The sequence below is a fragment of the Ambystoma mexicanum genome, chromosome 12 (assembly GCF_040938575.1).
Source record: "Ambystoma mexicanum isolate Mex_15411 chromosome 12, UKY_AmexF1_1, whole genome shotgun sequence".
Taxonomy (NCBI): Eukaryota; Metazoa; Chordata; class Amphibia; order Caudata; family Ambystomatidae; genus Ambystoma; species Ambystoma mexicanum.
The window spans coordinates 1,225,195,359-1,225,222,765 of NC_090936.1; the positions used below are offsets into that span (position 1 = coordinate 1,225,195,359).

Sequence of the window (27,407 nt, forward strand, 5' to 3'; positions counted from 1 at the left end):
ATCTCGTCGGGCGGGGAAGCCCGGGGAGGAGGTGACGACGGGAGATCCTCGTCGTAAACCTCGTCGTCTGTACCCGTCGCGGCCGTGTCAGTCCCCGTATCATCCCCATGGGTCGTGGACGGGGAAGAGGGCTGAGCAGGGCGCGATGGTTGAAAAGGAGGTGGAGGATGAATCCTTCTTCTCTTAGGAGGAGGGCTCACAGAAGGGCCTGGCTCCGGGTCCCCCGTCGGGTGCGGTTCCTCCGCTGGTGGTAACGGCAACCTCGTCCTTATCTCCGAGCATAAGGACTGTATAGCCAACAAAATGGCCACCGAGTTGTCTTGCGGCACTGGTTGAGGGGATTCCGACGGGCGGTCAGGAGCCCCGTCAGCACCCTCGACGTTATCGTCGTCTCCGACGTCGGGGTCCCTCCCGACGGGCTGGTCTTCTCCCACGCCAACGCCGTGGCTTAAGACTTCGATCAGCTCCTCCTCAGAGGTTGAGGCCGAATCCACGACGACCTCCTGCCCCCCCCTTTTTCATCTCCGTCGGAGGTTTCACAGGGGTCCTGTCGATGGGCATGAAAGAGGACTCCCTCCGCGGTGGCAGGGAGACTCTGGGCCCCGAGGTCGCCACCACTGGTGTAGCCTCCACAGGCTGAGCCAGGGCCGCCGCGACTGTCTCGATAGAGGCCTTGGCCGGGTGGATCAAGGCTTTCACCACCTTAGGTGCGCTCACCGCCTTCTCCTTGGGGGGAGGGTCACCGCCTCGCTCCCCCTCCGATGGGGCCTTCGAGCTCGATCGGGGTCTCTCCAGGAGCTTCGCCGGGTGCTCGGCCTTCCTCTTACCCGAGCCAGAGCGTTGGCTCGTGGTTGATGGCGCCGGGGAGGATGCGCCCTCCTGGCGCCCGTAGAGCCCGACCGTTCGGCGCTCCCGGTGCCAGCGGACTGGCGGTGCTTGGCCTTCTGTTGGACCCCTGTCGCCGGGCGCCCTCAAAGGTCTTAGAAGACCACTCGGACTTCTTTTTCTCGCCTGACGGGTTCTTCCCTTCCAGCCAGTTGGCGAGACGCAGATGGCGTTCCTTCATGGTCCGCTCCGACATATTGCCGCAAAATGCACAGTCCTTCTCCACGTGCGTCTTGTCCTCCTGCAGGCAGTAGAGGCAAAGGGAGTGTTCATCCTCCTTAAAGACATTTTGAAACTGGCATCCAGGACAGACCCTGAACAGCTTTCCGGGCGTCGAGCTTCCCTTCTCCTGGGCCATGCCGAGATGGGCCTGAGAAAAGCGTGGCTCGACGAAATCTTCACCCTTGAGGGGCGTAGAAGAATCCGACACGGGTCCCCGTTGATCGGATAAAGAAACGGTGGAGCTTGAGGCTCTTTTGACCGAAAAAGAGAACATTTTCCTAAGAAAAAGCGTGAAAAAAGCACTAAAGCTCGAGAGCAATAGCACGAGGATCCCAACACTTGAACGTGTGGTAAAAATCTGAAGATGGCTGCCAGAGGCGGGGCTTAGGGAGATGGCAGTCATTGGCTGTGGTCAGTATGACGCAGAGATCAGTGATTGGTTACTACTACGAAAGACAGATCAGAAACGAAACTGATACTGATTTTTCTATACAGGTTGGTACTTTACTTAGTTCCCCTGGTAACGCTTTAGACATGAGGGGCATTGTGTGGCCATATCGTTAGAAACACTCCGTCTGCCGTGCAATGTATAACAGAACCTAGTTTTTTCAAGTTTAATCCCAACAAATTTTCTCCACAATTTTCTGTTAGAAGGAAAGGACAATGTTCAGTAAATGGTCCTATGGTAACTGGGACTGGTTTGGACACTGGGTTTATGACTGGTGTACCTGCGAACCCTACGGAAATATTCTTTTGCCCTGACAGTGGTATATCCGGAACCAAGTGATGGTCTATTGAACACTTCTGTGCTCCTGTATCTACAAGAAAAAGGTGCTCCTCATTCCCGACTCTCATTTCTACGTAGGGTCCTCTCTCATTCACGGGAATAGACACTGGTTCCGACCCCTGTCCTGGGCTGTCCTATTGGGGAAATAACACATCGTCTGATGTGCAATCAATACTATTACTGTGATACGTGTTTGGCTGTGTATCGAAAACATTTCCACTCTTCCCTCTATTTCCCCCACTCTGATTTCCATATTGTTGATTTTGCTGTCCCTGACTCTGGTTTGGGGCACTTTGGTTTTGGCGTTGGTTTTGATTACCTCTGTTATTATGATGCTGCCGCATACTATTCCTATTTGGTCTATTCGCTCCTGGGTGTCCTCTATGCTGTCTCCTCTGACCAGACCCATTTCTATTCTGTAGATGCGGACATTGCGCTCGCCAATGTCCTTCCTCTTTACAGTATGCACACTGATTCGGTCCCACTGTTCCCCCATGCATATTCGAACTACTCCTTCCTTGTGCGTTCCCTCGCCCTATATTATGTCCTGTTACTTGCTGCAATAGTACCTGTGTTCTAATTAGACATTCCTTCAAGTCTGCCCTCACCTGTTTTAGCAACGAGAATTTGTTCACCATCTCCTTCTGCCCCGGCGATGGTAATTGCTGCCGTTTATTATGCGACCCCTTTTCCCTCTTCCCAGGTCTCCCGACTTCCCTACTCCTGTATACAGGTGTAATAAACACTTTGACAGGTGCAGTAAATGTTTTGACATAATCATTATCTAATTCATCTCTAAGCTCAAAAAGTCTATACACATGTTCTCTCACTTCTTCATCCCTCTCCCTACAGCGTGCTAATGCATTCAAATCTAACAATCGCAGCGGTGGTAATTTCCCAATTAGCTGTTTCCATTTCTCCACCAAATATTCACCCATACATTCCAACACTACCTGTCTTTCGTTGCTTCTACGGAAGTCATATATCGAAGCCAATGTTGTCGTCCCATCATTTCGTCTATATACATCTCTGCCTGTTGCTGCAATTCCACCTTCCTTTCTTTGCTGATTGCGCTGCGGGTTACCCTCGTGCACCCCCGTTGGTCAGTCCTGCCTCTTGCCTCCGCGGTTTCAACTTCAACCCCAGGAGGAACAGACGGTACCGAGTCTGTGTCTAAGGCAGGAGGTGCGGATGGGACAATGGGAACAGGGAGTGTCTGTTGTGGGCCTGGTTGGCTAATAGGAAGTGTTACGTGCGCGGTCTGTGGCTGTGGGAGGGCTTGAGCTACCCGAGGGGGAGCTTGAGCTACGGGCGGGATCTGGGCAATAGATACTGACGTGTCTGGTCTTACTTCTGATCTTGGGCCTTGTTTTGTATGGGTCAATATATTTTCTATCAATTCATCTGCTATGTGTAATTCTCGTTGTGGGTATATATTTTCTATATTCAACTGGTCACGCCTACCTGCCCTTCTTAGACTCTCAGTCCACTCCTCCTCTTCTTTTTCTTCCGCCACCTCACCTTTTGATTTATGCCTGCGCGCATGCTTTGCTCTGCTTTTAAATCGGAGCATTGCTTCATTTCTCCAGTCTTTAATAGTCTCAAATGCTGCAGGATGCGCTTTCTTTCTTATCAACACCCTTTCCAGGTTATCAATCCTCGCCATCTCAAAACTACCATTAATCGGCCACTGATGGTCTTGTTGCTTTCTGGTTTGCCTATGTCAAGTCTCACAGAATATTATCGCACCCACTCCATACTTCACATACATCTCATACGCCGGCGTTCCCCCAGGTGGTACAATTTGGCCATCTTCCAAAGATTGTCTACCACAGCGGAAAAACCCTGCTAGGGTGGACAATACCCCAGGCATGTTTCAACCTTCCCCCTGGTTAATCAACCTTACATAGGGCGTTTGATTTTGCAAAGTCAACTCTCAACCAATATCAGGATGCTTTGAATCGGGGAATGACTCACCTGATAAATCAAGTCGTCTGTATACTGATGCACCAAAGGACGTCGTGTCTGCGTCTCTTGGCTTCCGCCTCGTTTCGGGACCCTCGCCTCCTTGTTCTCTAGCCAGGCACGTCGATCAGGGATCGGATGTGTGCAGATCTGCAAAGGAGTCTCTCATCACTTTTACAGGGCGCCCAGAACACCTCTTCATCCCGGCTCGATCGTCCCGTCCTCGCCGTTCTCTGCCTTACTCAATTACAACGTTACGTGATTGAACAAGTGGGGGAGGGTCCCTATTCGGGCGCCATCTTGAAAGGGGCCCCTAGGGGACCCTGACGTCTATGGAAACAAGGCGAGTCACCACACACGATAGAGACGCCAGACACGAGGTTGTATTCCCAAAGCTAGGGTTTTATTGCAAAGCAAAAGTCTCAGTTGGCCAACTCGGTCTCACGCCCCGTGACGTGTATCTCTAGACCTCGAGGGACGCAAGAGAGTGAATTACGTACATCAGTTACATATATACAAAATGCATATCAAACAATCAGCTATGACATGTTTAACACCCCCCTTTATTGGGTTTCTTTGAACTTGGTGTGATGATGGACATCTCCGACCACTATGACACCTTCAAACATCTATTCTAGTAACAATTTGCAATTTGTGAGTGCGAAGGCATCTTTCGGTTATTGAATAGAACACGGCGCTTCTGTTCTTGGAAGAAAACTACATACGGGGGGAGGATGAACTTGCATTCCGGACCTTGCTATCTATCAGGTGCTATTCGCGGCCTGGGAGCCAAAATACTCTAGTGGGCTCAGCAAAGAGGGGGCCGTAAGAAAAGCATAATTCAAGCCTTTAGCGGTATTATTCTCACATATTCTACCATATAACGAGACTGGCTGGCAGCTGTGAAATGATTAAATGCCCTGCAGCTCTGCTTCAAGGCTACATTCGAGAGGGAGCCGGGCATTCTTCCTGGCGCTGCCTACGTTTGTGTTTCTGCGAACTCTTGTTATCCTCGCGGCCCTGCGGCCTTGTCCTTTTCACATACAGACAACAATGTTTCACAGTCGAGCAGTGTAAGCGGAAAATATACTGCGAAGCAATAGGAACAGAAAGCAATGAGCAATGGTTAGAAAACAAAATGGCGATTCTTGTTACATCAAAATGGCCATTCATTGGCAAACTCGAAAACCTATATTCTGTCATATCGTGCATGAGACGGTTGGCCCACGGCCACCAAAATGCGTTTGCGGTCTCAAAGTAGAGGTATCCGTATTTCTAGACTGACAACGCATTGATGACCTAATTGATAAAATAGGAGCAGCCACCTTTCTATCTACCCTAGAATTAACCAAAGGGTACTGATAAGTTCCCATACATGGGCCAGATAAGGAAAAGACCACGTTTTCAACGCCTTTTGGACTTTTCCAATTCAAAGTCCTTCCTTTTGGCTTACACGGCCCGCCAGCCACTTCCCAATGCCTCATGGATCAAATCCTACAACCCTATTCCGATTTATGTGCAGCTTATATTGACGATATTCTCCTTCATAGTAAGACTTGGGAGGACCATCTCTTCCATCTTTATACCATCATGAAAGTCCTCAGAAACGCTGGCCTATCTGCTAATCCAGCTACGTGCAGATTGGCCCAGTCAGCCGTAAAATATCTTGGCATCTTCGTTGGGAATATACAACCCCAACATGAGAAGGTAAAAGCCGTCTTAGATACACCAACCCCCAAGACCAAAAGAGATCTTAGAGCTTTTCTCGGGTTAATAGGATATTACCGTAGATTTATCCCCAACTTTTCAGACTAAACAGCCCAGCTGACAGATAAACTTACAAATGCTGCACCCCAGAAACTTTGTTGGAGTGACGAGATGTTATAACACCTTAAAACACCTGTGTATAGGCACGTTATATATGCAATATCGTATCATATCATATCATAGCTTTAAACAGACTCTGTGCCAGAACCCAATCCTGAAGGTAGTTGACTTCTCTAAAGAGTTTATCTTACAGACGGAAGCCTCTCTTACAGGGTTTGGAGCTGTCCTGTGCCAGGTTTTCAATGGATTAGATCATCCCATATTATTCACTAGTTGCAAGCTGTTCCCACGTAAAAGACATGACTCTGTGTTGGAACTAGAGGCCCTGGCCATCAAGTGGGCCATCATCCATCTTAGATACAACCTATTAGGACGAAAGTTCACACTCGTTACATATCATTCACCCCTAGTTTGGATTAGTCAACGTAAACACTGCAGCCCTCAGGGCATGCAATGGTTTCTAGACCTACAACCCTATTTTGTCACTGTGGAACACAGAATAGTAAAAGACCAGGGAAGCATAGATTTTCTTTTCCCGGTACCCCTGTGAAACAAATGTGGCTACATCGCATGGAGGAAGGGTATGTGAGAAACCTGAAGGTGTCTCCCTAACTAGTCCCTGGGATCCGTCATCCAGGTGGCCATGACCGGCCATCGCTATTGGATCCAGTTCTTGGGGGTGGACCAGTGAGGGAGGATCACCTGGATGGGGGGTCCTCAGGGAGTGGAAGTGGGACACTGAAGGGTGAGACGTGGTATCCCCCTTCTCATAACCCCTCTTCTCCATCCTGCCACTTAGGTTCATCAGACACGCTACCCTGCCCACTTTCCCGACACAAATACTTTTTTTTTGTTGAAACTACCGATACCAGAAGGCCTTCGGAGAGCCGCAAGATAAGGTCAAGGTGGTCATACAGGGTCTAGCAAAAGCCCCTGTACAGTCGAAGGTCTTTGACCTACACGTAATTAGAAAGCTAAGGGAGATGAATCCTGCATAGTCTGAAAGCAGAAGGAACAGTGTGTTGACAAGAGTGAACCCAACTCTTCACCCGACAGAGGGATGTCCACAGTGAACTGTTTAAAAAGACATTAAGACTTGTGAATGCCAAAGGTGAAATTGTTCTGGGAAAAGCAACAGTGAACCCGACAGAGGGATGCAAACATTCGAGAAGGGTCTGAGCCCGGAAGAGGGGGATCCTGTGTTGAAAAGACATCACCCACCGACAAGTGAATTTAACGGATAAAATTGTTTGATTACAAGCTAGGCCCTTTTTTTTTTGACAATATGCCACCAGGACTCCCTTACTATTATTTGATGGTCGTAGCTTGCTCCCAGCCTAGATTTAGGTTTAGATTAGGTGTTTTTCCAACCTACCTATACAGTTTAACAAACACCCTTGAACTGTGATCACTTGTGTCAGTCTTTACTGTTGCCACCATGAGTTCCTTAGAACAGCCAAAGCAAACTACCACACAACAACCACCATGTAAGCATCCAACAAGGGGAGTATGCTAGTCCAAGCCGTGAAACACAGTGTCAAACGGCAACCAGACCCTGCAATACCACAATCCACTGACAAATGCAACACCATCAACAGCTTCTTCACAGACAAGATAAGGTCATGCAAAATAATGACGCGCTCCAAATACACCACAGACATGGATGGCCAGTGATTACCTAAAGCTCAACCCCTCCAACACTGAATTCCTACTGCTGACCAACTACACTGAACACCCGGACATCCAGACCTAGCTCCCTGCTATGCACCTCGAGGGATTCACACCCCAGTTGGCCACCTATGTCAAGTCCCTTGGGATGACATCAACAGAAACCTCTCCTTCAAACAGCACATAGCAAGGAAGACAAGTCTTGGTACCAACTTTCGCTCCTGCTGAATATTAAGCTCTTCATCACAGAAAACAACGTCTGAACTGCTGTCCAAGCCTTGGTCCTCTCCCACCTAGATGGCGGCAATGCCCTCTGGTGACTACCATGGCTCCCCTGAGATGTGTTCTGCATGCTGCAGCACGACTCATCAAAGGATTCTGCAAATTTGACTACGCGAGCACCGGAATCCTGTCTAATACCATTTCTACTGAGGAAATAACAGATTACCGATACAGAAGAATATATATATAAATATAAAAAAAGGAGGAGGAATTCCCCATATCCAGATTATCTTCAGGATAATACTACCAAGAACTAAGACCTCTCTTACCTGAAGATACACTACATCATCTTTATGGCCCAGTCACAAGAACTAGTCCAGACGCAGACCAGGCTAGCCATAGACTAGCTACACAGCCTCGGTTTTCTCATAAACTGGGAAAAGTCAGTTCTTCTTCCATTCAAGAACATGGAATTTCTGGGGTTCGTAGTGGACACTCAGAATTCTCAACTCTGTCTCCCATCAGCCAAGATTCACTCCCCCAAAAGGGAGATACGCAGACTTTTGCAGAGGAGCCTGTTCTCTCTTCGAGAGCTAGCAAGAGTGATAGGTTTACTATCCTCCTCCATTCAGGCAATATTTCCCTGCCCTCTTCACTATCGAGAATTACAAAGATTGAAGGGCCAGCACTTAAGACACAGCCTTTCTTACTCCCAACTCCTGACATTATCACCTCAAGTGAGGACAGAGCTCAACTGGTGGCTCACTCACATGGAAGCCTGGAATGGCAGAGCAATCTTCGGATCCGTCCCAGATATCATCATCGAGTCAGATGCCAGTCGCTCCGGTTGGGAGCGAGATGCAGCTCCATAGCCACAGGAGGAACTTGGTCTCCTCAGGAGCTGGATCTACATATCAACTGTCTAGAGCTTCTTGCAGGTTCTTTTGCAGTACGCTCTTTTGCTAGAGGCAGAGCGAGTTGCTGTATCTTGGTAAAAATGGACAACATTTCCGCAGTAAGGTACATCCATCATCTGGGTGGCACCAAGTCGAGGCCTCTAGCAGAATTAGCCAAGGATTTCTGGCACTTCTGTTTGGAACATCAGATTTCAGTCACAGCTAAATATCTCCCCAGTCTCACAAACGTGGTAGCCGACTGGTACTCCTGTCACTCCACAGATTACAGCGACTGGAGGCTCGACAGAGAAGTCTTTCTCCGCCTCCAGAGATTTGGTGTCCAATGTCCATAGATCTCTTTGCTTCCAGACTCAATACCCAGCTACCAGTGTTTTACAGCTGCAGAGGCAACAGAAGCATTTCTGCAACAATGGTCCCAGGGGATACTTTATGCCTTTCCCCCATTCACCATGATAGCGAGGACCCTGGCGAAGGCCCATCAGAAGCATACAGATCTAGTCCTCATAGCACCGGTCTGGACCTCTCAGACCTGGTATCCAGTTCTTCTGGAACTTTCATCGGATTCTCCAATCCTACTACCCCAGTTTCCAGATCTCCTACTAGATCCATCAGGGCAGCGTCATTCCCTTCTTCTCAGCGGATCTCTGACCCTAGCGGCCTGGAGGATTTCAGGTCAAGATGGAGAGTCCCCGGCATGTGCCGCATGTCGATCAACCTCATCGAGGAAAACTGGGCTCCTACTACCCTTAAGAGGTATTCCAACTCTTGGGGCGCCTGGAGCACCTGGTGCCGAAGGAAAGGATTACATCCTGTTTCAGCATCTGTAGAGGAAATACTGAATTTCCTAGCATCTCTAGGGGAAAAAGGGCTTGCCTACAGGACAATGAATGCCTATCGTTCAGCAATTTCTGCTTGTCATGACCTTGTTCAAGGAGTCCCGGCAGGAGAACACCACTTCGTCTGCAGATTACTCAAGGGCATCAGACTTACAGTCCCACCCCCGTCCCGCTACGACAAACTTTGGGACGTTAACAAAGTATTGAATCTTTTCCTGTCATGGCTGCATAATTAGGAGTTATCACGTACGGCCCTATCTGGCAAACTTACTACCCTACTCTGCTTGGTCTCCTGCAGGAGAGTCTCTGACTTCAGAGCTCTCGATCTAGCAGGCAGGACCTTCTCTCCTGACGTCATCGTATTTCATATACACAGACAGACTAAATGTAATTCTAGGGTGATCTCTTACCCCGCATTTAGAGACCAACCCAAGCTTTGCCTGGTTAAATGCTTGAAAGTTTATGAAGAAAAGAGAGCCCCTCTTAGCGCCTCCCCTAACAGGCAACTATTGATAGTTCTGCGTAAACCGCACAAAGCAGTTGTCATGATGCCTGCCTCCGGAAGACCAGACCAGGCCCAGCAGCCCCGGAAGCAGGCATCATGCCACTTGGAGCATGCCCAAAAGCCCCAGTTAGGGGCTGTTTGGGTGCAGTCCTGGCGCCTATGGCGCCAGGCTCATAAAGATAAAGTCAGTCCTGGCGCCATGGGCGCCAGGCTCATTATTGATAACTTACCTGAAGCAGACCATGCTGCATACTCACCTGAGGCAGACCATGCTGCATGAAGACTCAAGCCAAATGAGGCTTAGGAGGGACTATTTTACTGAAGGGACTATTTTGTTACTTGGGTGGGGCTGTGGAAGAATACTTACCTGGATCTTCTTCCAAGGCTATTTAAACCACGCCCAGACAGCCACACGTGCTTCCCGTTATTCTGCTTGCTGCAGCGTAACGCTCACTGTGTTTTCAGCAGCTCCAGTCTTCAGCCACGCCCGCTTCAATCCTGGGACTCCTGAAACAAGAAGAAAAGAAGGATAAAGGTTAGAACAGGAGTTTTAACTTTAATCCTTACCTGAATCCTGATCCATTTCGCCACGGAGCTGAAAGACAGAAGTCTTTGAAGCATCGCTTCGCATTCCTACGGCGCCGCGCTGAACTCACCTGCTTGGCGGTACTTCAGCATTCCATCACGCTCTCTCCATCTCGCGGCCGCCCTCCGACACCTAAGGAGACAAAGACAGCAAGGTGAGCAAGGGGACTCTCTAAGGCTATACAAGCTACCCCCAAGGACTTACCTGATTTACCACGGGGGGTACCCACCTCATCTCGGGTCCGCGCAGTCAACTCTGCTTCATCGCCGTACCCCGGCCCCTAAGGGGAAAACCACAATAGACTTACCTGAATCTTACCAATTGCCATTTGGAAATCTTCGAGTGGATTAATCGGCAACCTGCAAGGAATCGGACAGAGTGAAGATCAGACATTTGAACTCTTATCAACAATTGGACTTTAGAGTCAATACTGGAACTCACCAATTCCTCTACGCCAGTGAAGTAACTGGTCATCAACGCGCCCCTGCGGTCGACGCAGGATGGAGAGCTCATCCTTCCAAACCATCAGGTGAGACTAAGGAGGGGACATCAAGAGTGATCTGTGGGAAGACAACGGGAGTGGGGAAGGTGGGTTGACACTCAATTCCACGGGTGGTTAATTCCTCTTCTCCTTTGCAGAAGAATATTCCTGCGAGCCAGACAAACTAGGCTGAGCGGGCCAGTCCAGTCAGTCATCTCGGCGCTACACGTCACACTGGTGGAAACAACAGCGGCCCAGTTCCGGTCGACGCCCCCGTGGGAACAGGTGAGCGTAACAGAACGCGAAGCCTACCCACAAATATCCACCTGGGCGTCATGGAGACCTCGGAAACTGATCAGTTGGCCCAATTATTAGGGGAATTAAGGGCCGAAGTGTATTCCGCCCGCCAAGAAACCAATGCCCTCAGGAGGGAACTGATAGTGTCAAAAGAACAAACTGATGAGTTGGCCAGACAACTATTACAGAGCCAGGCTGGACAAACACCTCTACCAGGACTTGGGGCAAGTCCAGCTCCTGTACCATCGAGTAACCCGGTGCAGATAAATTTACCTGGAGCCGTTCCTTTGGCTCCGCCTGAACGCTTTGCCGGAGACCGAAAAGGGTTTGCAACATTCATGAATCAATGCCGCTTGCACTTTTTATGTAGACCTGGAGCTTTCCCAAACGATCAGGCCAAGGTAACCTTTGTACTGTCATATCTCAGCGGCAGTGCGGCGGATTGGTCCATTCCACTAGTTAACCAGGATGAATCTATCTCTCACCCGCAAGACCACGGCCGATGTTGTCACCAATGTAGATGGAACGGAAATTGCCTCTGGACCCGTAACTCATTCCACTGCAGAGATGACATTGCTGAGTCAAGATGGGTATCGAGAGGCTATGGTGTTTGACTTAATCAAGGCCCCACAGTTTCAGCTGATACTGGGGATACCTTGGTTGGAAAAACATAATCCCTGTATTGATTGGCGAGAGAAGAGACTAACCTTCCCAGAATGTGCTCACACCTGCTACCCAAGGAAAACTCAAAACTCAGTCCTGGCCCCAGTAATTCCAGTAGCCATACAATTACCTGTTGAATACCAAGACTTTCAGGATGTCTTCCAAAAGGAACAGGCAAACACCTTACCACCTCACAGATCGTATGATTGTCAAATAGATCTGGTACCTGGAGCACAACCACCTTGCAGCAGAATCTATGCCCTTACGGAACCCGAAAATCTCCATTTGCGCCAGTACCTAGACCAGTACCTTACTAATGGCTTCATTCGCCCGTCCAAGTCCCCTGCATCTTCAGCTTTGTTCTTCGTACCGAAAAAGGAAGGCGACCTTAGAACATATATAGACTACCGCGCACTGAATCAGATAACCATCAAGAATCGATACCCACTGCCTTTGATCCCAGAACTATTAGACCAGGTGAAGGACGCTTGTATATACACGAAACTAGACCTTCGGGGGGCATATCATCTGGTACGTGTCAAAGAGGGTGACGAATGGAAGACTGCTTTTCGCACCAAGTACGGACTATTTGAGTACCAGGTGATGCCCTTCGGACTATGCAATGCACCAGCAGCCTTCCAGTTCTTCATGAACGATGTCCTCCGAGAGCTTATCGACGTTTGTGTGGTCGTTTACATCGACGACATCTTGGTATACTCTTTATCAGAATCTGAGCATGTAAGACACGTCCGAGCAGTCCTAGAGAAGTTACGCCAGCATAAATTATATGCTAAACTGGAAAAGTGCATCTTCCACACTACGGAAGTGGAATTCCTTGGATTTATTCTGACCCCGAGAGGAATCCGGATGGATACACGAAAAGTGGATACCATTCTTAATTGGCCTTCGCCAAGTTCAATGAAAGGAGTTCAAAGCATGCTTGGCTTTGCCAATTTCTACCGCAGGTTTATCCCAGACTTCTCGCACATTGTACATCCCATTACGACGCTATTGCGAAAAAACAAACGCTTTGTGTGGACGGAGGAAGCCAAGAACGCCTTCCAAGAGTTAAAAGCTAAATTCACATCTGCTCCCATATTACGACACCCGCGCCCCGAGTTTCCCTACATAGTGGAAACAGATGCATCCAGTTCAGCCATGGGAGCAGTCCTTTCCCAAAAGGATCCCGAAACTAACCAGCTTCACCCAGTGGCGTTTTTGGTCAAGAACATTTTCAGCCCCCGAATTAAACTATGCCATAACCGACAAGGAGCTGCTGGCCATCAAGTCAGCCTTCAAGGCTTGGCGGCACTATCTACTGGGTGCCAGACATACCATCACGGTCATCACCGATCACCGCAACTTACAATACCTAAAGACAGCCAAAGCCCAATCTTCGCGCCAACTCTGTTGGGCATTGTTCTTCGCCGAGTTTGATTTTGTAATAACCTATCGACCAGGTTGTAAGAATGGTAAAGCAGACGCCTTGTCCCGGATTGGAATGGGAGAAGCAGAAATAACTTTAGAACCCGTACCCATAATTCCGGAACAGAGAATCCTTGGCCTGACATCCATACAGACACTGGAGGACATTCAAAACAAGATCCACCAACTCTTTGATTCCGTTGCCCTACAGGACTGGGCAAAGAAAGGTCCAGAGTACTCTGTCATCAATGATTTACCTTATTACCAAGGCCGGCTATTTTTACCGCAAAAAGAACTACAGGAACTTGTCATTTCCCATTAGCATGACACCTTAATAAAAGGGCATCCGGGTATTGCAAAAACCGAAGCTAAAATTAGGAAGCAATTTTGGTGGCCCACCTGGCGAAAGGATGTCAAGTCATTTGTCATGTCTTGTGGCATTTGCGCACAAAATAAAGGGCAAAAGAAAAAACCTGCTGGATTATTGCAACTATTAGACATACCACCTACCCCTTGGCATACCTTGTCATTAGACTTTATCACAGATTTACCCCCGTACCAAGGTTACAATACCATTCTAGTTATTGTAGATCTTTTTTCTAAAATGGCCCACTTCATTCCTTTAAAAGGGATACCTTCAGCTTCAATCCTGGCCAAGGAATTCCTTGAAAATGTTGTCCGCATGCATGGCTTTCCTTCAGTGTTAATTTCAGATCGGGGCAGTCAATTCATTTCACATTTTTGGAGGAAATGCTGCCAACTGGCACAAATTGATGTTAGGCTTTCGACCAGTCACCACCCTCAGACCGACGGTCAAACGGAGAGGACCAACCAGACTCTTGAACAGTACCTCCGTTGTATGCTACATCAGTCTGAGGGGAATTGGAAAGACATTCTGTGGATCGCAGAGTATGCGTACAATAATTCCGTACACTCAGGAACTGGACAAAGTCCTTTTTTTACCATTTATGGGCACCATCCTCGAACCTCGGATTTGGACTCACCCCAGCATTTAGAGATGCCCGCAGTGGACCATCTCCACGCTGTTATTACACAAGCCTTTAAAGAAGCAACCATCCATTTGCAAAAGGCTAAGGAAAAATACAAAAAGGATGCGGATCAGCACAGAAGTGAAGCTCCTCAATACCAAATAGGGGACCAAGTATGGTTAGCCACTAAGCACTTACCACTCAAGGGGACTCGGACCATTAACCCCAGGTATTTGGGACCTTTTTCTGTCAAGGCAATTATTAACCCAGTGGCCGTCAAGTTGGACCTACCTGCTCATATGCAAATCCATCCCGTCTTCCACGTGTCTCTTTTGAAGCCAGTGCAACCAGGAACTAGGCTAACCACTCCACCTGAACCTATCCTCATAGACGGGGAGCCCGAGTTCGAAGTCAAGAATATTTTGGACTCAAAAAGAGTGAGATCAAAACTATTTTACCTAATTGACTGGAAAGGATATGGTCCGCAGGAAAGGTCTTGGGAACCTAGTGACCACGTGCATGCACCTCGTTTAGTGAAGAGGTTCCATCGGGAATTTCCAGACAAACCACGGCCAAGGGGGAGAACGACTTTAGGAGGGGCCTTGAGGGGGAGTGCTGTCATGATGCCTGCCCCCGGAAGACCAGACCAGGCCCAGCAGCCCCGGAAGCAGGCATCATGCCACTTGGAGCATGCCCAAAAGCCCCAGTTAGGGGCTGTTTGGGTGCAGTCCTGGCACCTATGGCGCCAGGCTCATAAAGATAAAGTCAGTCCCGGCGCCATGGGCGCCAGGCTCATTATTGATAACTTACCTGAAGCAGACCATGCTGCATACTCACCTGAGGCAGACCATGCTGCATGAAGACTCAAGCCAAATGAGGCTTAGGAGGGACTATTTTACTGAAGGGACTATTTTGTTACTTGGGTGGGGCTGTGGGAGAATAATTACCTGGATCTTCTTCCAAGGCTATTTAAACCACGCCGGACAGCCACACGTGCTTCGCGTTATTCTGCTTGCTGCAGCGTAACGCTCGCCGTGTTTTCAGCAGCTCCAGTCTTCAGCCACGCCCGCTTCAGTCCTGGGACTCCTGAAACAAGAAGAAAAGAAGGATAAAGGTTAGAACAGGAGTTTTAACTTTAATCCTTACCTGAATCCTGATCCATTTCACCACGGAGCTGAAAGACAGAAGTCTTTGAAGCATCGCTTCGCATTCCTACGGCGCCGCGCTGAACTCACCTGCTTGGCGGTACTTCAGCATTCCATCACGCTCTCTCCATCTCGCGGCCGCCCTCCGACACCTAAGGAGACAAAGACAGCAAGGTGAGCAAGGGGACTCTCTAAGGCTATACAAGCTACCCCCAAGGACTTTACCACAGGGGGTACTCACCTCATCACGGGTCGGCGCAGTCAACTCTGCTTCATCGCCGTACCCCGGCCCCTAAGGGGAAAACCACAATAGACTTACCTGAATCTTACCAATTGCCATTTGGAAATCTTCGAGTGGATTAATCGGCAACCTGCAAGGAATCGGACAGAGTGAAGATCAGACATTTGAACTCTTATCAACAATTGGACTTTAGAGTCAATACTGGAACTCACCAATTCCTCTACGCCAGTGAAGTAACTGGTCATCAACGCGCCCCTGCGGTCGACGCAGGATGGAGAGCTCATCCTTCCAAACCATCAGGTGAGACTAAGGAGGGGACATCAAGAGTGATCTGTGGGAAGACAACGGGAGTGGGGAAGGTGGGTTGACACTCAATTCCACGGGTGGTTAATTCCTCTTCTCCTTTGCAGAAGAATATTCCTGCGAGCCAGACAAACTAGGCTGAGCGGGCCAGTCCAGTCAGTCATCTCGGCGCTACACGTCACGCTGGTGGAAACAACAGCGGCCCAGTTCCGGTCGACGCCCCTGTGGGAACCAGGTGAGCGTAACAGCAGTTTCCACCCCAACTTTAGCACACTGGGTGCGCTGAACACTAACTCAAGCAGGGATAGATACCACTCAGTGCTTCGGAGCTCACTCAGTGAGGAACCATGGCCTCCAAAGACTTTTAGGCCGGAGTTCGCCTAGAAGACATCATGAGGATGGCAGACTGGGCAAGCAAATCAGTATTTAAGCAATTCTACTTGAAACCGGTAGATCAGCCGGCATCTATTGTGGTAAGTAAGCTTTAAACAAGCATAATGTGAACCTCCGGTCTTGAGATTTTCCATAATAACTTACTAGAAAGTCTTAATTCTATTAAAGACTCAGAGGCGAACATTATCCCACCCGGGGAGAAAATAACACTGTGTATCACGCTTAATAGTGATTAAATGCATTACTATGAATCGTTGAGGACTTTGAATTTATTTGTATTCTGCCAGAATAATTCAATGACATTTCTCTCCCACCCCGATAAGGGAACTAGGGTTGTAATAAAAATGAAGTCATTTTCTCTTTTATCCTTTTCTTGACAGCGCCTGCAGACAAGTCCGTCTGATCGGCAGCTCGACACAGTTTTCTTCTACAAGATGCCTAGAGTTACTATTCTACTATGGACAGCCAAGTTCGAAGCCTCGAAAGAGGAAGTTGCATCATGTTCAGGACTGTTTATGAAGGAATCTGGATACCTATTGGAGGACTAAGTCACATGTTCGTGGCCTCTAAATGAACTCTAGGGAAGTCTTCTGGGAAATTGAGTTTTCTTTTCCTCAGAGACTCATGGACATTGTGTTACCATGTTGTGATATACTTGTTATATTTTGTGCACCTTTTTTCTCTATGCGCATTATTCATGTTACACTCGGTGCACAAAATATCTTGCTGCTGAGCTTTCTTTACTATGTTTAATAAAGCAAGAGAAGCATAATGTTCGCCTCTGTCTCTTTAATAGAATTAAGACTTTCTAGTAAGTTATTATGGAAAATCTTTATTGTAAAGCGCTCTGTTGCTTCCTGAAGCTAGGTCTAAACTCAATAAAGACCATACTACTACTAATAATAATAATAAAAACTTCCCATCCATACCAACCCGCAAAATATCAAGATGGACCAAATTCAAACCAATGACTCCGGAAGACCTGACCAAAACTCTTGCAGCCCTCAAATGCACCAACTACAAAGACATTGAGCCTCATAACGAGTCCGGCGGTAACCGTGCCGGAAAAACCGGCAGGATACCGCCAGACTCGTATTACCATTACGCCTCCGTGATTCCTGCAATCACCGGGGCATTACGGCCTGGTGATTCCGGAGGCGGAATTCTGTAAGTCCCCATTCCCATGGAGTCCCTTAGGACTCCATGGGGATGGGGCCAATGGACCTGGCGGGAGTGACACCTCCCGCCTGCAAAACTTGGAATCAGCCGGTCCGGAAAGAACGGTGGCAGTGGTTTTACCGCCACCGTTCTTTCCGGACCGGCAGGGTTGTAATGAGGCCCATTTTCCCCTTCCTGATTGTGAAATTATGAAGGTCGTCAAAGGTGAAGCATTCCCACCACTTCTCAACGCCATCAAAGCATCACTCACACAAGGCACCTTCACAGATGCACTGACAGATCCTAAGGATTTGGTAGCCACCTTCTTTGGTACATCTCTTATCTTTTGGACCAACACAATCTACTCATATCAAGGCTGCATACTGGACTGTGTGATCAACGACAATGCGTTATCGAATATCTATCAGATATTACCAGTTGATTGGTCACACCATGTGCTGATTCTCTTTCAACTAGCGCTGTATCTACTGCCTTCCCCCTTCTTGTAATGGTGTCATATCCATTTCCTACAGAAACATGAAGAATGTAACAATGTACACCCTTAGAGAAAAAAAACAACTTACTTAATGCCCAGGTTAAAGATGAAGCCACCCCATGAGAAATTGCAATAAGTACTTTGATACCCTTTCCCAACTCACTAATCGACTAATACCACTCATAATAAAGTAAATAAAAATTAAAACCCTAAAAAACAGATAACCGTGTAATGCATTAAAGAAAGTATGTGAACTGGAATGCAAATGGAGAACTGTCTTATGCTTAAACTAGAAAGATAGAAATATAAAACAACATTTATCAATGCAACATTTATCAATACAAAGATGTATTTATTTGCACAGCAGATTGACGCTGCAGTGTATTCAACAGAACTCATCAAACCTTTAATGAACAAGCAGAAATCCACCACTGATACAAATATGGAAGGCATTCCTCACTGTGGTGCAATCAGATACAAGTCCATTGTTCTATTAAAATGACTAAAATCAGAAACTTTCCCTCAGAAAAGATGCAAACCTTGAGGCAAGGTCATATCAGATAGGACAATATTATAGATCCCACGTTTGCACTCACTAAACCTAAAACTTAGACCATTCCTTTGATTTTAATCCACTTCCCCCACAAGATACTGAATCGATTATTCTTAGTCTTTGCCCTACTAGATGTGCAGAAGAAACCTTGCCCACCGACCATCATAAAAAACTGTGTACACTTAATTAAAGCATCATTCTGCAATGGACTGGTTCCAGAATATCTAGAACAAATCTCGGTTACCCCCTATTAAAAAAGACTAACCTGGATCCTGAGGTTAGTAGCAACTACTGTCCCATCTTGAATTCCCCATTCTTGCTTAAACTCCTGGATAAGTAGGCCTCCATGCAATTACTGACCTTCTTAGAATCTAGGCATATATTGGTGGATTGTCAATCTGGATTCCGTCTGCAAAGGGGCACGATACAGGCCCTCATTGACGTTAAAGACTCGCTTCTTCATACTATGGACCAGGGATCTGCAGACCTACTGATGGCATTGGAGGTATTATCAGCATGCAAAACCTTACACCACTCCATTCTTATATAGTGTTGTTCTAACATCAAAGGTGAATAAAATAAAGCAGTCTCTTTGTTGGATTCCTTTCTCAGCAACAGAACATATTGGATAAAACTTGACAACATATCATCTGACCCAATTACAGTTGAGTTTGGTGTCCTACACAGAGCCTGTTTTTCTCCCATTTTATCTAACCTTTATTTTAAAACGCTTTATGAAATTCGATCAGAATTAAGTATCGAATTCCAAAATTATGTTGATGACACTGAGGTCATTATAAAGCTGGAAGGAGACCTCCAATCCAATCATACAAAAATCGAACACATCCTGAAAGGATTGAAACATGGATGTTTGAAAATTGCCTGGGTCTAAATAAGGAAAAAACAGATAACACACTTGTCAGCACACCTACACGTTATATCAAAATACGGGCATGCTATCCAAAATGCAGCTCATGTGGACACAAGATTCAACTTGCAAAAGCTGTCAAAACCCTCAGAGTCCTCATTGATTCGGAGCTTTCCATAACTTCACAGGTTTCTCATATCCCTTTATTGTTGCAGCACCACTGGGCAACTATTACTAGAGCTATTTTGGTTACTGCAGTGCCCGCTTTGCAGGAGCTACCGGATCATCTATACATTCCTTACAGTTACTTCAGAATCCTGTAGCTCGGATAGCCATGAACCTAAACATGTCCACATTCCTCCTGCTCTCAATATTCTTTACTAACTTCCTATAAACTCTAGAATATCTTAAATTGCTTACCATTGCCCACAAAGCTTCATGTGGAAAGGCTCCAATGTATCTAAAGAAGCATCTAAAATGGTAGGTGGCAGCAGGAGCTCCTCAGTCTACTCAATCGCCAACATGGCCCCCCCCTTTGATTTAACCTTTGACCTTGAAGTCTCTGAAACGGTCATGCACCCACAAAGCACCACAGTATTTGAGCCATGGGATGGTTATACGCTAACCAAGTCATAATAATATTCCATTGACATAAGGATATAAAAAGTTGGCATGTCCTTTAAAGAACTGCCCTGCCCTAATCGATCCCGGCATTTGATTTACCGAACACCACCTCCTCCTTTTGGTACCGCACCACCACCTCTTCTTCCCCTGTCTTTCCTTTCTCCTTCTATTTCCTCACCACCTCTCCCTCTGAGAAGCTCACTAACTCTACTTCTCAACTCTTCACTAATGAATAATGATGGATGGGTGGATGGATGATTTAGAATGAATCACATCCACTGACAATGCTTTTGGCAACCTCCCAGACCATAGTTTTGCAGCATGCCATGAAGTTACATATACAGATGGGGAAAGACCACATGCAATCACAAATGCTAGCTCATATTGCATTTTGCATGAGGCCACAAGCAACTCCAGACATGTTTAGGCCTCATGGGCCATAATCAGTGAGGTATTGCTTGGCTTTCTCAGCAGAAGGGGCTCAGAATCTGGGCATCACCAATAACTGATTGGTAATGGATGAAAGGTTTTGAATGAATCATAAACACTGGTACTGCTCTGGGCAACCCTTCGGACCAATGTTTTTCATTCTGCCACGCCAATAAACATAGAGGAAGACCATGTACAAATTAAAACTGTTAAGCCTAAATAGGGTTTCCCAAAACAATTACCAGTGGTTACGATTCATTCATAACCTTACAGCTATCACACTTCAGTTTTGCATCTTTTTGGTCCCTCACCACCTTCTAAGGTTGTTCCACCTTCTTTGGTTATTTCCCCGTTATTTCTCGTAACTCAGCTCTTCCTTTTGATGTCTCACTATCACTCTCCCCCTCCCCAAAAGCTAACTACATTCTCTTGAGGTCTTGTCATATCTCCATCCTTCTGTGGTTTCACCACGTTTTCATGCTTATTTCTCACCACCTCTTCCTGAATCACCAGCTTTTCTCCCACCGCTACCTTATGTCTCCTTCCTCTCAATTCTTGCCTCCCTACCTCGTCTTGTTGTCTCATAACCCCCTGCAATGCATCTGCACTTCTCCTTTCTTTGGCTCCACCTCTTTCTTTATGTGTTTCCTCCAACCTCCTCTTCCCGTTCTCCAAATCACCTCCTCCCCTCACCCTCTGTTTCGCATACCAGCTCCACTAGTCTACACACTGCTCCTTCTCTGCACATCTGCTGCCTCTGGACTCCCACATACTTCTACCATTTCCCATCCCTTTAATATGGGCTTGTCCCTGTCTGTTCAGCCCTCCCTTCTTGGATCGTTCTCAGGTGTGTGGGTTTTCTTGTTATGGATTGTGATTGTTCATGTGACTTGTTCGCAGTCCTCTGACTGAGCTGCCTGTTTCACCCTTCCTCCATGCAGGTCTGTGGGCCGAGTTGATAGCTCAGGACAGTGCCATCTTGGAATTGTGCCTGCATGAGTGCTAGTGGCCTTGTCGAGCAGAGTGACACGCTCTGCAAGCCACCTGAGCATGGGACTCGTGAAATCGGGTCAGGTTTGTGTCAGTTTGACCTTTTATGTTCCCTTGGTTATGCTGCCAAACAGCAGTAAGTCTAATGTCTCCCCGGTGCTCACTTGGTAAATTTGTGGTGTAGGAGTCCATTAAAGGGACAATGCGCATTGGTGGTGTCCAGTGACAAGTTACTACCACACAACTAGGGAAGGGTGGAGTAAACAAGTGGACCTTTCTCATACTGTCTGAGGTCCTGCATCCAGCACTCATGATCAGCCTGTCCTTTACCCTTAGCGCCAGGCAGAGAACTTCATGACATAACAGAACCAATGGTATCCAAGCGGACGACTGTCGAGTTACAAAGATGATTGAAGATGTCCTTATTCTCGCTGACAATGGGATGGTGACTTTGGTCGCAGCTCTAGCCATTACGTCATCAAAAACCATGAGGTTATCTGTCAGCAAAGGAGGCATATTTCGGAAAACGAGAACCTTATGATGAAGAGCATGTGCAACCAAACCACTCACTGTCTATGATAGGGAGCAGCTGTGGTGGGCCTCTGAGCCTCTTGTGAGACTTTTTGGAGATCAGGGGGGCATCAGCAGCATCAGTCAGAGGGACCACTTAAATCGCCTTGTAGAGTTGTATGCAGGATTCTCAAACTTAGGTGGCCCGGTACCTAATACGCATTACTGTTTGCTCTGAACTGTGGTAAACTAGGGTGTTTTTTTCTCCCCTCGCAGGATTCTCAAACTTAGGTGGCCCGGTACCTAATGCGCATTACTGTTTGCTCTGAACTGTGGTAAACTAGGGTGTTTTTCTCCCCTCGCAGGATTCTCAAACTTAGGTGGCCCGGTACCTAATACGCATTACTGTTTGCTCTGAACTGTGGTAAACTAGGGTGTTTTTCTCCCCTCGCAGGATTCTCAAACTTAGGTGGCCCGGTACCTAATACGCATTACTGTTTGTTTGCTCTAATTGTGGTAACTTGTGCCTGCCGCTCACTTCCTGTCTGCGTGCTCTCGTTTCGTCTGTCTCCCCCCCCCCTCCCTCCTACTCCATGGTGATCTCTGTCTCGCCTATCTTCTCTAACTGCTTCTCCATTGACTATCCTGCTCTCCTCACTAAATCTGGTAGGAAAAAGTTTAAAAAGGACATCCTGGTCTCCAACCCAGGCCTCCCTATCGCTGACACCTACACTAGTGCCTGCTCTAAGGAAACTCTCACTGACATCCTCTTTTTCGTGCCTTCGCCTGACCTATGGACCCTTCATATGGTCTCTGTGCTCTCTCCTTTCTCCTCCTCTCCCATTAATGGTGGCACCCGTTGGGATGTCCTCTTGGCCCCCTTCCGCTCCTCTAAGGCCATCATTAATGTCTACGCTAATGGGACCATCTTGGTCCAAGGCCCTCAGGCCAACCTTCACCTCTTTGATAGACGCTTCCCACACCTCATCAACTTCCTCTCCTCTCCTGCTGTCCCCCCTCCTCTATCCTTGGCTACCTTGCCTCTACCCTCCCTCCCTGCCCCCTCTCGTGCTCCTTCTTCACCTCCTTCTTCAACACCTCCGCAGGGCGTACCTCTGATCTGTACCCCTCCCCGGAAGTTCTTCAAGGATGGCAACCTTCTCCACATTGCCACTCTAAATTCTCGCTCTGCCATCAAGCACTCCTCTGATATCTGTCACCTTCTTGAGGAACTGGACCTCGACGTCCTCTGTCTCACTGAGACATGGTTCACAGCCAGCTCTGCCACCAGCTTTGACACACTCCTACCTGACGGTTACAAGATCCTCTCCATGCCCAGGCCTAACCGTGCAGGGGGTGGTGTTGCCCTTATCTTCCCTGAGTGGATTCCTGCCACTGTCACTCCTACGCAGACCTACTCCTCTTTTGAATGTCTTGTCTGCCGACTCTCTCTCTCTCCTAGCCATTCCCTTACCGTGGCTACTATCTATCGGCCACCTGGTCAAATTTCCTCCTTCCTCTCCGAGTGGGCTGACCTCTCCTCCTCACTCCTGTCCTCAACCACTCAACTCCTCTTACTTGGCGACTTCAGCATCCACCTTGATGCCTCCAGTCCCCCCACTGGTCTCTTTCATGACCTCTGCGACTCTCTCTCACTCTCTATTCTCCCGTCTGGGCCTACTCACTCTGCTGGGCACACTCTTGATGCTCTGATCTCTTCTCACCTTCCCCTCTCCGTCCCTCTCTCCACTCCTCTCTCCTGGAGTGATCACTTTCTCCTATCCTCCCACCTCATCCTCCCTACTCCACAGGCAAAGCCACCCTCTTCACTGCCACCCACCTTCTCGGTCATCCGACCCATGAAGCGTGTGTCAGTTGAGGCTTTCGCTGCTACCTTCTCGCCCCCCCCTGCCCCTTCGGCTGACTCCCACCCTGACACAGCCCTCTCCATGCTCCACTCTGCTATATCTGTTACTCTTGATATCCTTGCCCCCGTCATGAGAATCCGCCTGAAGCCCAAAGCCAAATGTAACTCCTGGTATGACTCGGATCTCGTCACCCTAAAACGCAAGTGCAGGGTTGCAGAGAGGAAATGGCGTGCTTCATGTTCATCCTCTGACAAACTGGCCTGCCGCCTGCTCCAAAGGCAGTACCGGCTCTCCGTTCTCACCAAGAAGAGAGCCCTTATCCAAGCCCGCATCTCTGCGGCATCTAACAACTCCGCCGAACTCTTTAAAATCTGCAAGGAGCTGGCCAGCCCTGTTGCAGTCTCTACCTCTCCTGTCCCCTCCCAGGCCCTCTGCACTGCACTGGCCTCTCACTTCATCTCTAAAACTCAGGACATCCTGTCCTCGCTCTCCTCCTTTCACCTCCCTCCCTCCCTTCCCGGCTCTTCCTCTGGCCCTTCTGCAGTCACCCCTCCTCCCTCTTTCTCTGCCTTTCCACTTTTCTCTGCTGACGAGGTTTCCAGACAAGTCCGATCTATGAAAGTCTCGTCTAAACAGGTTCACCCCTGTTCCTCCAAAACTATCAAGGACCACATTGACTCCCTGGCTCCTGCCCTGGCTGACTTTTGCAACCACTCCTTCGCCTCTGGAGTCTTCCCTTCCCCCCTCAAGCACTCCCTTGTGCACCCTCTTCTCAAGAAACCCTCTTCCGACCCCTCCTGCCCGGCTAACTATCGCCCTATCTCCATCACTCCCTTCCTGGGCAAGCTCCTGGAGAAACTGGCCATCTCCCAGCTTAACCTCCATGCTGAATCTGTTGGTAGTCTTCATGACCATCAATCTGGCTTCAGAGCTGCCAGAAGAACGGAAACTGCTCTCCTGAACATCCGTGAAGACCTGCTCTTGAACCTCGATTCCAACACTCCGTGTGTTCTCATTCTGCTCGATCTCTCCTCTGCCTTTGACACTGTCAACCATGCCATCCTGCTCAACCGTCTCCGTGAAAACCTGGGTATCACTGGTCAGGCTCTGGCGTGGCTGACCTCTTTCCTTTCAAATCGACCCTCCCAGGTCCAACTGGGGTCCTTCCTCTCCGACATCTTTTTCTCCACCTGTGGTGTCCCCCAGGGATCTAATCTCTCTCCCTGGCTGTTCAACCAGTATCTGGCACTCCTTGCCCACCGCATCGCCGCTCTCTGCCCTAATTTCCAGTGCTATGCGGACGATACCCAGCTCATTTTCAGGCTACCCTCAGCCTCCCCCTCTCCTTCCCTCATCTCTGACTGTCTGTCTGCTATCCAGGAATGGTGTGCCGCCAATGACCTCTGCCTTAATGCCAGTAAGACTGAGATTCTACTCATCGGTACACCCACTCCCTCCTTCCCTGCAGCTCTCTGGCCTGCCTCCCTTGGCCCCCTCCCTGCTCCTACCTGCAAGGCAAAAAACCTTGGGGTCATCTTCGACTCCACACTCTCCTTCTCTCCTCATATTTCTGACGTCGCTAAGAAGTCACACTACCAGCTGCACCTCCTCAGAGGTATTCTTCCCTTCCTCTCCTTCCCCCAGAAGCTCACTGTCTCCCGAGCCCTGGTTCTCTCGAAGCTGGATTACTGTAACAGCCTCTATCTTAATCTGCCTGCCTCCACTCTCCGCACTCGGCAACTCATCCAGAACAGAACTGCGAGACTTGTCCTTGGCCTCAAGCCCAGGGACCGTATCTCTCCAGGACTGAAATCTCTACACTGGCTCCCAGTGGCTGCGAGGATAAAGTTCAAAACCCTCTGCATTGTCCACAAGGCCTTCTGGGGCCTGGGTCCTAAATACCTTCAACTCTCTCTTCCCAAATATCTTCCTTCCCGAGCCCTTCGCTCATCCGCCTCCAACTCCCTCAGGGTCAGCCGCTTCTCGAAGCAACGAGCTGGGGGTAGATCTCTCTCCGCGACAGGGGCCTCCCTCTGGAACAGCCTTCCTGCCTCCCTGAAACTTGAGGAGAACCATCTCCGGTTCCGGAAGCACCTCAAAACCTTCCTCTTTGCTTCTGCTTTCTCTCTCCCTCTCCCCTGCTGAACAACTAATATCCTTCACTGAAACTGCACTGATTCTGCAACTGGACCACTCTTAATGGCCTCGGTCCTGGGCCCAGCCACTCTCCACTTGCACTGATGCACTGGAACCCCTCTGCACTGCGGGACTGTCTCTGTATCCCTACAGCCCCCCCCCTTTCCCAGCACTTGTTCTGCACTTACCTTGCACTTGCCACCAGCTGGCCCTATTTATTTATTACTTTACGCCACTTACCTTGTACTGCACTTCCCCCCTCCCCTTCCCCTTGCACTTTTCCCCCTCCCCCACCCCTGCACTTGCGCAATCTGAATGACACCTGGCCTAGTAGGATCGTTGTCTGTCTCCCCTTGTTCCTCCCCTCCCTGCCTCGTCGCGCCTTGAAACACCTGTGTATAGGCGCGTTACAAATGCCATATCATATCATATCATTTCTGATACGGGTTGCCCCAGCACTTGCATCCATTCTTGCCTGAAGTTTCCCTTACTTCCTCAATGGCATGTCCTGACAAACCAGGCACTCTTCAATATGGTGGTATGCTGGCAAGCATTATATACATATGCCTTACACGTCCTGTTTTGGCTTCTTCCCACCATATACCTCTCTAAGTGTACAAGCATGCTCAAGAAGAAGTCAGAAACACTTTTAGGTAAAAGTATGAGACGGAAAAGCAGCCAGTTATGAGCAGGGATCCTCACACTTGGGCAGACAAAATGAACTGATGGATAACTGACATTGTTTGCCATATGGGGCCCATAAAGTTTGACTTTTCTTAAAATCATATACTGAGCTAGTAGCCCAGCCTCTGCTTTTCTTTTCTTTATGGTTCCCATATGTGTGGTGTTTTAAAGCAGATAATAAAGTTTGCGGCCTGGTCGTTCCTTTCTCCTACCGTTTTTAACAATTGACTTTGGTTTAGTTAGTTCAAGTAAAAAGGTTTCACCCTAAAACGTTTTCTGAGTTTCACACATGCACATAGTCTAGTGTATATGAATAATAATGAAAATCCCATGACGGAGAAGCAATGTCATAATGCATCCATTTAAGTAACAGGATAGTAGTTGCAAGGCAAAAACAAAACAAAAGTTGGAAGAGATAATGCATAAAATATGCTATTACTATAGGTTTATGAAGAAATCAGACACTTTATTCAGTTGAAACTTCAAACGTCTCCTTGCTGACTAGGCAAGCTAGAGCACTATTCAAAAGCAATTGCAAACCTTTAAGAACTGCTCATACAACTGCTTAATTGTTTTCAGTCTCTGACCCTGGACGATTCTCGCTTGCTGGAACAGTTTCTGCTGCTGACGGAACATGTTCTAAAGCACAAAACAAGCAAGAAATTAGACCTACAAATAAAAATGCAATATAAAATAAATGACTAATAAAAGGACAAACAAAAATAACTACATAG

General features: G+C 48.1%; 1 protein-coding gene across 1 annotated transcript in view; it reads right to left on the reverse strand.

Annotated features, from left to right (window-relative positions):
* Window positions 1–27,407, reverse strand: part of SYCP3 (synaptonemal complex protein 3) — a 784,994-nt gene that overhangs the window by 98,083 nt on the left and 659,504 nt on the right. The window contains exon 7 of the mRNA XM_069629895.1: window positions 27,214–27,312. Within this exon, the coding sequence (XP_069485996.1) occupies window positions 27,214–27,312 (99 nt within the window). The remainder of the gene's footprint in view (window positions 1–27,213; window positions 27,313–27,407) is intronic.